The sequence below is a fragment of the Nomascus leucogenys genome, chromosome 20, assembly GCF_006542625.1.
Source record: "Nomascus leucogenys isolate Asia chromosome 20, Asia_NLE_v1, whole genome shotgun sequence".
Taxonomy (NCBI): domain Eukaryota; kingdom Metazoa; phylum Chordata; class Mammalia; order Primates; family Hylobatidae; genus Nomascus; species Nomascus leucogenys.
The window spans coordinates 43,842,951-43,858,543 of NC_044400.1; the positions used below are offsets into that span (position 1 = coordinate 43,842,951).

Below are 15,593 nucleotides of genomic sequence, written 5' to 3' on the forward strand. Positions count from 1 at the left end.
ATCTGTTCTCCTTTTCCTGGATTTAAGACAGTGTCTGCTGCAAGCCAAAGTATGTGGTTGAAAAAGTTCCATCAAACCCATTATTTGGGCTCATAGAATTAAATGTGTCCTTTTTTTTTTTAAACAAAATTCAGCGAGGCTGGCTTGTGCTGAGAACCTTAAGTGAGGTTGTTCACAAATTTATAGTGTGTCCGTTTTGAGAAGTTCTTCCTCCCCTCAACCCTGAATATTCTTTGCCTCATTTTTGGCTAAATGTCTGAACTCTTCCAAGAGCTCCCTGAGACCTAGAATTACAGATAAATGCTTTCTAACTAGTCTGCCCCCTTGCCATGCTCCCCCACAAGTTTGTTGACGTTTCTGAGGGGTGCACTCCATGCCTTGTGCCCTCTTTGCATCTCTGCCACCAATACCTTCTGATGAGTCAGCACACCCATAAAATGACAGTTTTTAGGAAACCTACTATGTGCCAGTACGCCTGGTGTATCTGCATACATAATCTGTGCTCCTTTACTGCTGGTGGTGTTTGTCTCAGTTCCAGATAGAGACTTTGAGTTCCCATGGCTAGCAAGTGCCAGAATCTTAAATGTAAACCTTGATTGCTTAAAGTCCCAAACTGTTTTTTGTTTGATTTTGGTTTTAAATAACCATACCTTCTCCAGCGGCAGCAGTGACTCATTTGCAGAAAGAAATATTCCAGCAGCTATCTCCCAAACGTATTAACTTGTTTCATTTTCATTCTCCATCCAACACTTATCCCCCTTTCCCATTTTCCCACCTCCTTTACCACTCACCACCGGGACCAGAGAACCCCTGAAAGAGGGAGGCTCTTCTGGAATATGACAATGCCCAAATCTTGTGATTATGGAATTCTGAAAAGACCTCATATGTAATTTTGCTAATACAACTGTACATAAGATGTTATTGAGTATGTGTGTGTGTATATATATGTATGTATATATATGTGGGGGGGGGATATATGTGCATATATGTGTATGTGTATATATGTGCATATATGTGTGTGTGTGGGTATATATATGTGTGTATATGTGTGTGTGTATATATATCTGTATAAAATAATGGAAATTGTGTGCCTTTGGGATTTGCACTGAGAAAATATGGCAGATCATGATTCTTCTGTTTTCTTACATTAATTAATTTAAATTATTTAGAAAATGGGCCCAACATTAGCTTTCTCTGTGGTTCTGGGTAACAATTTCTCACAGGCCTTAGTTGTTACCTTCTCCAAACTGTTGATTTGTAATTTGCTTTTTTTTTTTCTATTATACTTTAAGTTTTAGGGTACATGTGCACAGTGTGCAGGTTTGTTACATATGTATCCATGTGCCATGTTGGTGTGCTGTACCCATTAACTCGTCATTTAGCATTAGGTATATCTCCTAATGCTGTCCCTCCCCCCTCCCCCCACCCCACAACAGTCCCCGGAGTGTGATGTTCCCCTTCCTGTGTCCATGTGTTCTCATTGTTCAATTCCCACCTATGAGTGAGAACACGCGGTGTTTGGTTTTTTGTGCTTGCGATAGTTTACTGAGACTGATGGTTTCCAGTTTCATCCATGTCCCTACAAAGGACATGAACTCATCATTTTTTATGGCTGCATAGTATTCCATAGTGTGTATGTGCCACATTTTCTTAATCCAGTCTATCATTGTTGGACATTTGGGTTGGTTCCAAGTCTTTGCTATTGTGAATAGTGCCGCAATAAACATACGTGTGCATGTATCTTTATAACAGCATGATTTATAGTCCTTTGGGTATATACCCAGTAATGGGATGGCTGGGTCAAATGGTATTTCTAGTTCTAGATCCCTGAGGAATCGCCACACTGACTTCCACAATGGTTGAACTAGTTTACAGTCCCACCAAAATGTAAAAGTGTTCCTATTTCTCCACATCCTCTCCAGCACCTGTTGTTTCCTGACTTTTTAATGATGGCCATTCTAACTGGTGTGAGATGGTATCTCATTGTGGTTTCGATTTGCATTTCTCTGATGGCCAGTGATGATGAGCATTTTTTCATGTGTTTTTTGGCCGCATAAATGTCTTCTTTTGAGAAGTGTCTGTTCATGTCCTTTGCCTACTTTTTGATGGGGTTGTTTGTTTTTTTCTTGTAAATTTGTTTGAGTTCATTGTAGATTCTGGATATTAGCCCTTTGTCAGATGAGTAGGTTGTGAAAATTTTCTCCCATTTTGTAGGTTGCCTGTTCACTCTGATGGTAGTTTCTTTTGCTGTGCAGAAGCTCTTTAGTTTAATTAGATCCAATTCGTCAATTTTGGCTTTTGTTGCCATTGCTTTTGGTGTTTTAGACATGAAGTCCTTGCCCATGCCTATGTCCTGAATGGTATTGCCTAGGTTTTCTTCTAGGGTTTTTATGGTTATAGGTCTAACATGTAAGTCTTTAATCCATCTTGAATTAATTTTTGTATAAGGTGTAAGGAAGGGATCCAGTTTCAGCTTTCTACATATGGCTAGCCAGTTTTCCCAGCACCATTTATTAAATAGGGAATCCTTATCCCATTGTTTGTTTTTGTCAGGTTTGTCAAAGATCAGATAGTTGTAGATATGCAGCATTATTTCTGAGGGCTCTGTTCTGTTCCATTGATCTATGTCTCTGTTTTGGTACCAGTACCATGCTGTTTTGGTTCCTGTAGCCTTGTAGTATAGTTTGAAGTCAGGTAGCATGATGCCTCCAACTTTATTCTTTTGGCTTAGGATTGACTTGGCGATGCGGGCTCTTTTTTGGTTCCATATGAACTTTAAAGTAGTTTTTTCCAATTCTGTGAAGAAAGTCATTGGTAACTTGATGGGGATGGCATTGAATCTATTAATTACCTTGGGCAGTATGGCCATTTTCACGATATTGATTCTTCCAAACCATGAGCATGGAATGTTCTTCCATTTGTTTGTATCCTCTTTTATTTCATTGAGCAGTGGTTTGTAGTTCTTGAAGAGGTCCTTCACATCCCTTGTAAGTTGGATTCCTAGGTATTTTATTCTCTTTGAAGCAATTGTGAATGGGAGTTCACTCATGATTTGGCTCTCTGTTTGTCTGTGATTGGTGTACAAGAATGCTTGTGATTTTTGTACATTGATTTTGTATCCTGAGACTTTGCTGAAGTTGCTTATCAGCTTAAGGAGATTTTGGTAATTTGCTTATTTTGAGAAAGCCAGTTGTATATTCTGAGCAGCCTCTTCCTGGCTGAATTGAAGGCAATGAGAGAGACTGGATGTCTGCCTACCCAGTTCCTCCCAGCATGCTTCCTTCTGCATTCACTGCTGCCACTGGAGAATATTTAATACCAAAGTCAAAATAAGTGTTTAGGAGGCTTTCAGTGGTGGTTTAAAATAATTACCATGGGGGCTTTGGTAAAAGCCTTTATCCAGAAAACTCTTTAAATTATATAATTATATCCTTTATCCCACTCTTCCTTCCTTTCCCTGGATTTGTCTGTCTTTGCTACATGTCCCCACCCCCGTACTGAAACACAGACTGGACACAGATTCAGCACTTTGCTGCCTCTGTCTGCATTGTACCCTAAGTGAGACTAGATGCCTCGCAAGCAGTTATTTCCCTGATGGAACCTATCATAATCCCAAATCTCAAACCTCTGTTGAGGGGCCAAGAGCAATTTACCCAGCACTACAACTTCCTCTTTGTACCTGCCTCCATTTTGTGACCCTTGACCTTTTTCAGATGGCATGACCCTTCTGGGAGATTGGACCACTTCCTCGATTACAGTATTCCATATCTACCCCCGTCCTGGGAAACCTATATTTGTGTATCAGCAAAGCATGGAATTTTTTTCTCTTTTCCTCTCCCCATTATCTTTAGCAATATACATTGATTAAATACGTTCGTTTGGCCACCTTCCACTAAGCTGTTTGGAGGACCTCTTTGACCATGTGTTTTTAATGACTTCACCTTCTGTCTGCCTTACCCATTTTGGAAAAATTACTTTATATTGGTTTGATTCTATACACATATGTTTTTCAACATTATGTTCTAGTACAGGCTAGGAGTTTGGAAACACCAAAGCTTTTTGATCAAAAACTACATTAAAAAAACTAATAAATACAATTCTTTAAAATAAATTTTAATTTTGTAATGTGTCAGGAGGTTGGAAGGGAACCATGTCAAAGAGAGCTAGTGATCCTGACTGGGATGAATACTAAATGGGCCAGTTGTACATAAATGTAGTTTCTCCCTACTCTCAGGCATATGTTCTTTTACTACCGCCTGCAGTAGCTGGAGGAGTATTGATATCTGTGTTGCGTAGGAGTATATGGAATGCCCAGTGTTCCACTGAATCAATAACACATTGTAGAAAAGCAAGTAATACCCAATGGTTTATCCATGTGTTGTTATGGGAGCCATAACTCACTCTTTAAGAACATGCTAACATTGTCCATACTTGATATGGTCATAATGTATTATTAAGAATGTTCCTAGAATGTTCCGTTAATTCATAATTTTAAAGTGTGAACATGTGGAGAGTGTAAGAGTAGAGACAGAATGAAACATTATTGGACCATAAATTTGTAAATACCTCATGTCTTAAATGATGATGAGGTGGGGCCACAAACCACCAAAACAGCTAATAAAATATGTGTTAGTTTAAGATTCTTATATATATCCTCTTATTTGACATTTTAAATTAATTTATAGTAGATTTTAAAAGGTAGAGCCTTAGCAAACTAAAGTAAGGTGCTGGTGGTGGTTTTGTTTTTTACTCCCAATAAACGTTTAGTTCTCTGCTTTAAAAACAAAACCTAAGAATGAACTCAATGGTGTTGTGTCTGAAGGACATGTCAGCAAAACAAACCCTAGGTGTCGTCTTTATAATTAATTATTTTAAACCAAATACATACATTGATGTGATCACCTATGCAGAACTATATAGATAATAAAAGAGAAATGCCACATCAATTTATAACTTTCCAATTATTTTCAGTTAAGAATTATATCAGGTTGGAGACAGAAATTAAGAGATAAAATCAGTGGTTAGTTATATAAATATTTGTCCTCCTACCATGTACAAAGAGCTATATGTCACATGAGACTAGATAATGCCGTCTTTCCTAGATTGAGAAGACAGGTTTCCAGAAGTAGCTGATAGTATTGAATGTTGGCAGTCAAAAGGTAAATTGAAATAAAATTGCCATTGAGGGATTTCATAAGAAAACTTAAAATTATCCCAGTAACGTGAGATGAAGTCTCACTCTGTCACCCAGGCTGGAGTGCAGTGGCGTGATCTCGACTCACTGCAACCTTCACCTCCCAGGTTCAAACGATTCTCCTGCCTTAGCCTCCCAAGTAGCTGGGATTACAGGCACCTGTCATGTCACAGCCGGTTAATTTTTTATTTTTAGTAGAGACAGAGTTTCACCATGTTGGCCAGGCTGGTGTCAAACTCCTGACCTCAGGTGATCCACCCACCTCGGCCTCCCAAAGTGCTGGGATTACAGACATGAGCCACCAAGCCTGACCTTTTTTTTTTTTTTTTTTTTTTTTTTGTGGCGCAATCTCAGCTCACTGCGACCTCTGCCTCCTGGGTTCAAAAAATTCTCCTGCCTCAGCCTCCTGAGTAGCTGGGATTACAGACATGTGCCACCACACCCGGCTAATTTTTTTTGTTTTAGTAGAGAAGGAGTTTCACCATGTTGGCCAGGCTGGTCTCAAACTCCTGACCTCAAGTGATCTGCCCTCCTCGGCCTCCCAAAGTATTGGGATTACAGGTGGGAGCCACCGTGCCTGGCACATTTCGTGTTAGTACCTTTGTTAGACCTGATACCAGAGGAAGGGCAGAACTAGCCCTTCCTGGATGTGACTTCATGCCAGGCACTGGACAGGGCACTTTATTCACAAATAAAGGAGTTAGCACATCTTATCACTATAATCACTCTACAAAATAGATAGTAACCCAATCTTATGAATGAGAAAAATGTGATTCAGAGAAGTTAAGTCACCTGCCTGAGGAAAGACAGCCAGTACGTGGCAGAGCAAGGATTCAGAGGAAACCTTTCTGATACCACACAGTTGGCCTTCTAGAGTCAGTCAAACCAAAAAAATTACATTAAATCATGAGGAGGTACATTGAAATACATACATACCTCTGGCGAAGAGTTTATGAGAGGCCATGAAATGAATTTACCCATAATACTTTTTGATATGTGTGATATAATCCTTTCTAGAACTCTAAGCCCACGTAGCTGCCCAAGATCCAAAAGGGTTTTGGAGTTCTTGCTGTCTTAAGTAAGTGGTTGAAACTATTTCTTATTTCTTGTTTAACTTTTATCATTCATTAGGGAATTTTTTTCAAAATAACATTTAATTTTCCCTTTTCCAAGAAGGTGAAAAATGTTTGATTAGCTTATCTTTACCATACTGTACATCCACCTGAAGTTGACGAAAACCTGGAGTTCTGAGCCATAGGGTATATTTCGACTTCTGAAACTTAGTTCTTTACAATGTGACATATTATTTTCAAATGTTATCAGTGTCCAGAACCATTGTATGCACTCTCACGGGCCAGCCTGGACTTTCTCACATCTCACTTTTTTATGGCTGCACGTTTGTATGATACAGGCAGACCACTGCTTTCTCTACACTCTGGTAATTTGTGTGTGTCTGCTGACCAGCTATAAAGAGTTGTGTCACAGTGGCTCTGCCTCCAGTTACCTCGTTTCAGTAGAGTCACCATCTTTGTTCAGCAAGATTTCTGAAGGTATTTTAATAACATTCTGTTGCGTGTTTTCCTTTCTAAGGAAGGGAAGTGAAAACAGAAACTTGTGTTGCTGATACTGTAGAGGGAAGCACAGGCTTCCTGAACTTATGTTCATTCTGACAAAGGTGAAAGTTGTATATCTTCCAAAAGTGATTTGTTGTTAGTTCCGATCATATGCTCATTTGCTTAACTGGTGGTGAACTCATGAAGAAAAATAGCAAATCCAAGAATAACAAAATTGTCTTAGTTCATTCAGGCTAACGAAAGTACCATAGACTGTGGGGCTTAAACACCAAGTATGTTTCCCACATTTCTGGAGACCAAGGAATTCAAGATCAAGGTGGCAGCAGATTTGGTGTCTCTTGAGAGCCTTCTTCCTGGTTCATAGATGGTGTCTTCTTGTGTCTTTGTGGGATGGAAGAAGAAGGGAGCTCTCCAGAAATACTTTAAGGACCCTAATCCCATTCGTGAGGTCTCCACCCTCGTGACCTAATCACTTCCCAAAGACCCTACCTCTTAATGCCATCAAAACAGGAGTTAGGATTTCAACATATGAATTTTGGCAGGATACAGACCCTCATTCCATAATAGAAATACATTATTAAATGATGTATCTGAAACTCAAAGTATAATGCAGAATTTTGATTTTTTTTTTCCTTTCTGGGAATAGAATCCTCCTTGTAACATAAGATGCTGGATACTTGTTTGTGTTTGGACCTAAATGCCAAAGTATACTTTAAATAAGTATAGACAGGCTTTTTCCTTTTACTTTTTTGTTTGGGGTTAGCCTTGCTGATAGACACCCTCTGGGACATATATGAGAGAGCACATGTTATTTACTGAAGCCACAAATAAGTAATTGCAGCCTCAGAGCAAGATCTGGAAGCCACTACCATTAGCTGCTTCATGTCGGACTATTTACCCATAATCTTCACCTCGTCTCTGCTCTGTGAACCCCTGGCTAACCGGTCATGGAGTCAAAAGCTAGAGGCTTTGCTTTTCCTTTCCTTAGGGATGTTTCCACATTCTCTACTAGGGTGTTCCTTGGATTTGTTCCTAAGTAATACTGTCTTTCCTGTAAACCTCGGCTAGAAAGCTGAAAAGGACCATTTTTATGCAGGTGCTTTCTGCAGCATTACTTTAGGGGCCATCAAAAACACAGTCCTTAGGTGGCCTCACATGTTCTTTGCACATCTGGCCTGTGGGTTCGTTAGCTTGTTCCAAGCAGAGTTTTGCCAAAATGAAAATGACAGCTTGCATGCTATGATACTTTCCAAACAAATCAGGGCTTTTAATTTATTTCACTATGAAACTGTGTCAGATTTCATTGTCTAGGGCACCCTCACATCTCACTTTTTTATGGCTGCACGTTTATGATATAGGCCTGTTTTTTTTATCAAGGGTTTCCTCAATATTAATGAAAAAGATTGCCATAAAGCTGCTAGTCTCTGATTTCTCAAAGATTGCTGTTACATTATTTTATTGGAGTTTATTATATGAACATATTACCTGTTTGGGCAGGTTATATCTTAATGATTCAATGTGAGGAATTCTACTTGGCCTCATTATCTGCCAAGCATGTTACTTTATTTTTATTTCCCAAGCATGTTTCTTATAAACCAAATAAATATTTCTCCTTGGCCCACTGTTTTACAACCAAGGTTGATGACTAAGTAGCTGATCTAAATATATATTGTATTACGTTCATTAGACAATTTAAAATATTTGAGGCCGAAGTAGATGCTAGATCATAACTATCTCTTTTTCATTTTCTCTATGAGATAAGCACATTAGCATTTTCTTTATTCTAAATCAGTATTTAAGAGTATACAGGAGTTTTACAGGCAGCAGAAAACAATCCTTAAAATGGTCACACAAGAAAACCACTTTAACTTCCTATAAGGTATTCTCCAATCATTAATAATTTGGTTATTCTCTTATTACCTTTTCATCAAAGACCTCTGTTCCAAAGGGAATATAGACATAAATAGATAAGCTACTCGACATCATGCTACCTTGTGTAAGTATACTGTAAATGAAGTATTTACAGTATAAATGTAAATGAGGATCCAAAAGATAGAGGTATTGATGTCACCTGGAGGACTCAGGGAAAGTAGGGTCAAGGGAATGTGTCTTGGTTTATTTGTTCGTTATTTTTAGAATAAGAAAATTGTGACCTTTTAGGTAGGCTTAAAGAAAAAGGAAACAGTGCCAATGGGGAGAATGAAGATGCAAAGAGAAGTGAAAGAAACAAAGGTGAGAAGGCAGCTGCTACCCCAGCTCAAGAACTAGAGGGGATTAGGTAAAGGGAAGTTTTGAGGTTAAGGAAGGAAAGTTAAGGGAATTCTTTCTGCTATAAATGTATAAATGTTCTCAGCAAAACAGGCCGATGTTTGCCGAAGTGACAGGGGCCAAATTTGGACTCTTGAGGAGAGAAGAAAAGGTCTGGAGTAGCCTCTGGGAAACATGGAATCCACTAGGCATGGATGAAAGACTAGACCAGCGGTGATGAGCAGCCACTAAGGCGGAGCTGTAGTAGATCCTGCCCTCGCAGTGAGGTGGCTTTTTTCTGTGTTAACGAAACAGAACCCAGAGGTTGTGTTGGATGTGGCCTAAATGGTGAATTTGCAAGGCAAGAAAGCATGGTAGGAGGTTCAGGCTAAGGGCTTCCAGTGAGCACTGGGCTCTGTCTGTGTGGTGCTGTGGGTATGGGAAGAGCAGAGCAGAATGGTTGTCCAGAATGACCACACAGGGTGCAGGTCAGGGAAGGGGCACGAGAATCTCACTTTCCACTGTGGCTCCCTCCCTCGCCTGGCTGAGTGTTTGAACCTCAGCCTTTCCTCTTACCTGTCCATCTCCCCAAATTGCCTTTACCTTGCAATGTCTCTGATGCTCGTGGACTTTCAGCCCACAAGTGAAAATATGCGGAACAAGGAAATAGAGATCTTTTATTTCATTGAGCCTGTGGTCTTTGATCCTTTTTCTGATTTAGCTTCTCATTGCTATATTTTCACTTTTACAAGTCACTAAGTTTCAATATTTAAAAATTTCCCCCTTCAGTAGCCAAAAAAACAAAACAACAGCTAATATAGTAATAAATTTATCCTTAGCTACAGGAGATAAGCTTCAATGCAATGCAGCCATAAAGTATGGCTCCTGGACTTAGGGGAGAAGCAATAAAGTTTCATAAATAAAAGAATTTGAAAATACTCCCGGCAGTAAATAAGGATAAAATATAACTGGCAGCACACAGCTAACAACGGAGCTTACAAAAGAAAACTATAAACTAAAATGAGAAAATGTTTGCAGCTTTTGTTGTTGTTGTTACCTTGCACCCTAGGTGGGCTGACGAGTGAATTCACTGTGAGAAGTTTTTGACTCACCTTCTGAAATGTTGTTTCTATCACATCTCTTGACACCTTCTGATTTGCCAGAGATCTGTGATAGTCACCAACAAAACCTAGGGGTACTGATGTCACGAATTTAGAGAATTTTCAATAAATTTTAAGGTGTTAGAGAATGCCTTAGAAAGGAGGCAGAGTGGGGACCATGGGACTGCATACCCCACGTTGGTTCATGAGGGCGTTTCACGGTTCTGGGGTTTACTTGACTTTCAGTCTTATTTTGCAGCTGAGCTTTCAAGAAATTCAAAGTCCTCCTGAGGTCCGTCTCAGGTTTCATTTCAGGTTTTCAGCTCAGAAATCACTTGGGCAATAGCTTAAAAGAAAATACAGAGGCATTTTAGTGAGCAATGCCTTTGTTTGAAAGTCTGTTAAAGTAATGGATTATTTGTTCCCTAGAAAATTAGGGAGCAAAGAGAAGACCTCTCTCTGTGTGTCTCTCTCTCTCACTCTTTCTCTAATCAGAAGTGATAATAAAGGGGGAAATGGAGCATTGCCAACGGGATGAAATCAGCATTTATCAATGCTCTCATTCAATAAATATGTATTTCCTGAGCATCTGTAATTGCAGACACTGCCTTTGTTGCTGGGAAACAGGTTTAACGCGGTCTTTCCTGTCAAGAAACTCAGGGTTTTGCTGCAGTAGAATGAGTTACCCTTGGTAGCTTGGACTGAACCTGGGAGGGCTTACAGGGTAAGCTTGGTTTTTGAAGGCAGCGGACGATCCTCTGGAGAGGAGGACATTCCAGGAAGAGGGAAACAAAAGGAACCAAGATTGTGAAGGGCACTGGGAAGGAAAGTTAGGCTCAGAATGTAGGAAGCCTTACATGCCATTTTAAGGAGTTTGGACTTTATTGTGTCAGCTTTAGAAAGTCCTAGAAAATTTTTAAAGCAAGAAGAGACGAGATTTGTGTTTTAAATTTGTTTTAGAAAGAGAAGTCTCTGTTGGCGGTAAAGACAAGATGAGAGACAGATGATGAGGGCTCAAGGGAAGCAACAGAGGGACTGGTGTTGGCATTCCATTTCTAACTTGCTGTGCCTGGTAGAGGCACTTACTGTCTGAAGTTTGGTTTGTTGTTTTTTTGCTGGATTGTATAGAAAAAGGATACTGCAGAAATTTAATTCTCACTTTGATGTCACTACTTAATAGCCACATATTTCTAAGCAAGGAACTGAAACACTCTCCTCTGCAGAATGGAGTTAACAGTAGTGCCTCCTGCTCAGGGTGGTAGCAAGTGTTAACTTAAATGTTGCATCTCTATGTGTAGCCCTCAGAACTGTGCCTAGTGTGTAGTATGTGCTAAATATTTTTTATCAGTTCATTGACTTATTTGTTCATTTAATCTATATGAATTTACTGTTAAAATAATCCAGGGAAAATCTATTACAGATTGTCATTAGTAAATTTTGCTTGTGGAATTATTACCAACATTTTTCACTTCTTTAAGTCCTCTTGGGCCAAAAATTTCCAGCAGGAAACAGGAGGGTGAGGCTTGTAAATTAAAACAGCTACTCTCCCCCCACCCCTGATGTAAAGTGTGAACAGAAAATTTTGCAAAGAATGCTGCTATATGGTGGTCCTTTGTGTCACTGTGTGTAATGGGGGCAACTGTTAAGTGAAGCTTCAGCATTAGGCAAGTTGGGCAGTCTTTCTTTATAGTTCAACTTGCTTCTATTATTTTGGTAAAAGGATTCTGATATTCCAGAACATAGTGTGAACCACATTTGCATACAAATGTAAAAACACCTTCAAAAATCCCCAACATAAAATTCTAATTACCTATGCCTTTGCTTCTCTGTGAAATAACTATACAATGACTATATATATATATATATATATATATATAAAATGACATGCTTAAATTGGAACAATAATTGTAAATCCCATGAACATAATAAAAATTGTTATATAAGTGTACTGTATTTTTATTGTAGGTATATTTTATTATATAAATATGTATATTTGTATTTATTTTATAAATCACTGTAGGCTTAGCACTCGGAACAGAAATCTGATAGGAGGGGAATTACTCATTATATTTCCTTGTGCCAGGCCAGTGTTGTGTTTCTTCACCATGGTAGGGCTCTCGTGAAATAGGAAATTGGCCCCATTAGGTTATAGGAAGAATTTATAGGATGTGGGGAGAAAAACTAAATATACTGAAACTTTATCCCTTTGAAGAGCTGGAAAAGCAGTTCTTGACAAAGGGAGACAAATAGTTGAGGTGAACAAAGCTGTCTTGACACTAAAGGCTTTTATTGTCCCTGAAAGTGAACTCTTCATTGATAGAAGGGGTTCTTTTATTTGATCCATCAAGATTACCAAGTCACAGGTCACCATCCCCAACTAAATACAACATCATGAAATCATGATTAAAATTACAAAAGCCAGTTCATAAAAGTGGCAAGAGTTTACAGATTGTGCATTTCTTCCTCTTAGTTACTAGGAGTTACAGTCAATAGCACTGAGGATTTTTGAAAGAATGCCTGTAAATTATTTTAAATTACAGTTTGCTTAATGAAATGATACATTCTGAGAAACATGACATTAGGTAATTTTGTCATTGTGTGAACATCACAGAGGGTACTTGCACAAACCTAGATGGCATAGCCTATTCCAGACTCAGGCTACATGAGATAGCCTATTGCTCCTAGGCTACAAGCCCGTACTGCCTGTTATTGTACTGAATACTGTAGGCAGTTGTAACACAGTGGTATTTGTATATCTAAACATAGAAAAGGCACAGTAAAAATATGGTCTCACAATCTTATGGGACCACCATGGGATAATCAGTCTGTTGACCAAAACATAGTTACGTGATGCATATATTCCCCAACTTTTTCCCTTGATTCATGGAGAAGCAACTTTGACTAGCTCATAAATTAACACAATTTTTTAACAAAATAATTTACTGAAAATATGTTTGCAGTATTGCGATTGCATGGCCGTGTAAAGTAGAGGTTCCTCTTCAAAGACTTTCCTCCCCGTCTAATTAGGAATAAATAGTAATTTCTCTTAAAAGCAAAATTTATTCAAAGACCTGCGCTAACATTCTTAAGTATATGCTAGCCATAATAAATCAATGTACATTATGTTCCTAGCTCCCACAATTTAGCCTAAATATTTGCCCTGGCATGCTTATACTGGTCCAAGCAAGCATTAGGTCATAGCCTGTTCCTCTTCCTTATTTAAAAGTGTTTTTACCTTTCTCAGCATTCCACAAGTTACTTTCTCCTTCCTTTGTTCTCCTTTACCTTTGCCTCTTTTAAAAGGTTCTAAGTTGCTAGCCAATCGGGACAAATACAGAATGTAAGGTCGCATTCCAGCCAATGGAAACCGGACACAGCAGTAGGGTGAACGTGTCAGGTTATAAACGACCCTGTCTCCTTTGTTCAGTGTACTCTCACGGCAAAACTGCTGGCGAGTGTACCCTTTCTGCAAAAAGTAAAAATGGCCTTACTAAATGAATTTATGTTCAAGTGCTATTTCTTTACGGCACCAGGGAACAAGCATTTCAAACAATCGTGGTTAGAATAATGAGCAAAGACTACAGAATCACCTGAGGAACGGGTGACTTATAGTCTAGTCCCAACCCTGCTAGGAACAGATGTGTGACTTCAATCAAGTAACTAACTTTTTCTGATAACAATTGTCTGGGCTCCTGAAGGGCTAGTGAGAATCAAATGACTGGAAGTATGTGAAAGCAATTTGAAACATAAAAAGCACTAAAAATAACTAAATGTAGTTGCCAAATATCCTTAAGGCATCGTAGTAGAACAAATGGGGGTAAATGTTGATGGCATTTTTGCTTGTTTAATATTCCAGGGAACAAGGGAAACTCTCAGTCGTCACTGTACTACCCTTGGTGATGCTCTCCGGAAAGAGAATGATTTTGCTCTTATAATTGATGGGAAAACCCTCAAATATGCCTTAACGTTTGGAGTACGACAGTATTTCCTGGACTTAGCTTTGTCATGCAAAGCTGTCATTTGCTGTCGGTAAGTTCTCCTTATCATTGTCAGATTTTAGTAAAGAGTGACTTGATCTAAGTTCTTGATTTATAAACATCAATGAAAGTAATCCAGAGTTTACAAATTTAGGTTACTTACTAATGTGTTCACTCAAGACTCGAGGTTCAGAAACTGGGATGGAATTTGTTAGTTTTAAAAAGTGAGTCCTAACAATCATTAACAAGTATTGTTCCTCATTTGAATCGACAGGTTTCTTGCCATTATCTTTGTTTAAAATTCATTATCTACCTGCATTTTCACCTGGGTCGTTTCTTTAAAGGTCGTGTTTTCTACATTTAAACCTTTGATCCAGCTGCTAAGACATATTTTGGGGGAATAGCATGTTGAAAGATGCAAACTGAATCATTTTCCAAATAGCTGGGCATTTTTCTGAGAGGCATTTATTGACTATACATTCCTTTGCCCTCTAATTTATAAAATTGCCTATATCCTAAATTAAAATCTCTTGAGTCATCAAGGCCTAATTCATAGAAATGCATTTTTGTAAACGACATAGCTCCAGTCCTTCCTGAGTTTCTTGTCAAGGAATCTTCCCCATATTTACGTATAAATTGTTTAAACTCTGTCTTCCTAAGACCTAAAGTAGGTTCATGAATATGATAAATATGCCCAGTCTCCTCTTTTCTGATCACCATGAAAACTAAGGATTTCCCCTTTGTCATTCACTATTGAATCTTAGGAGTTGATCAGTCTAGATCCTGGGTAGCAATTTCTCAAATTGCCTTCTCTTCCTGGGACATCAAATGTTAGCAGAGATTCTGAAAGATTTCTCAGAATCTGTGCTTTTGGTATTATCTTTAAAACTATTCTATGTGCTTTTATCGTTTTCTTTAAAAAGACATTTACTAATAAAGTTATGCTTTTTATACCTTTTTTGTCTGGGTTTATTCACTTAAATATTTTGTATATGATATTATTTATGAATTATAAGCTATACCTTATATATATTTCCTAAGTTTCAGTTGAGATATACTTTCTGAAATATAATTTAAACTATTCTCAATATCCTTTATAAGCATCATTTTAGCCTATAAAATTATACCATATTCAGAGACTTAACAGTTGCTTATCTTTCCCAGGAGCCTAATTATTTTAGTCATATAATTTCTTTTTCTTTTCTGTGGTATGTATTAACAAATAATATTACTATAAAGTTCTTGGACAATATATTGTACAGATGTTTAATATTAGTCATCGGGCTCTTTGCTTAATCATAAAGAGATTGGAAATTGTTGTGACTCATTTTTACTGTGGTATTCTCATGCTTTTTAAAATTTACTTTTACAGTGATTTTGCTGGACTCCTTGCAAATATCTTGACTGTGACTAATGTTCCATTTTGACACTTTTCGTCAGAATAATGTGCCAGATTTGGTCACTTAATCACTTTCACTAATGGAATCATAAGAATCAACAA

General features: G+C 38.2%; 1 protein-coding gene across 4 annotated transcripts in view; it reads left to right on the forward strand.

The window, feature by feature from the left end:
- The window catches only part of ATP8A1 (ATPase phospholipid transporting 8A1), a 251,337-nt gene that overhangs the window by 159,443 nt on the left and 76,301 nt on the right, over positions 1-15,593 (forward strand). For all 4 annotated transcript variants that reach the window (XM_030801459.1, XM_003258635.2, XM_003258634.2 and 1 more), the window contains one exon: positions 13,972-14,144. In XM_030801459.1, the coding sequence (XP_030657319.1) occupies positions 13,972-14,144 (173 nt within the window). The remainder of the gene's footprint in view (positions 1-13,971; positions 14,145-15,593) is intronic.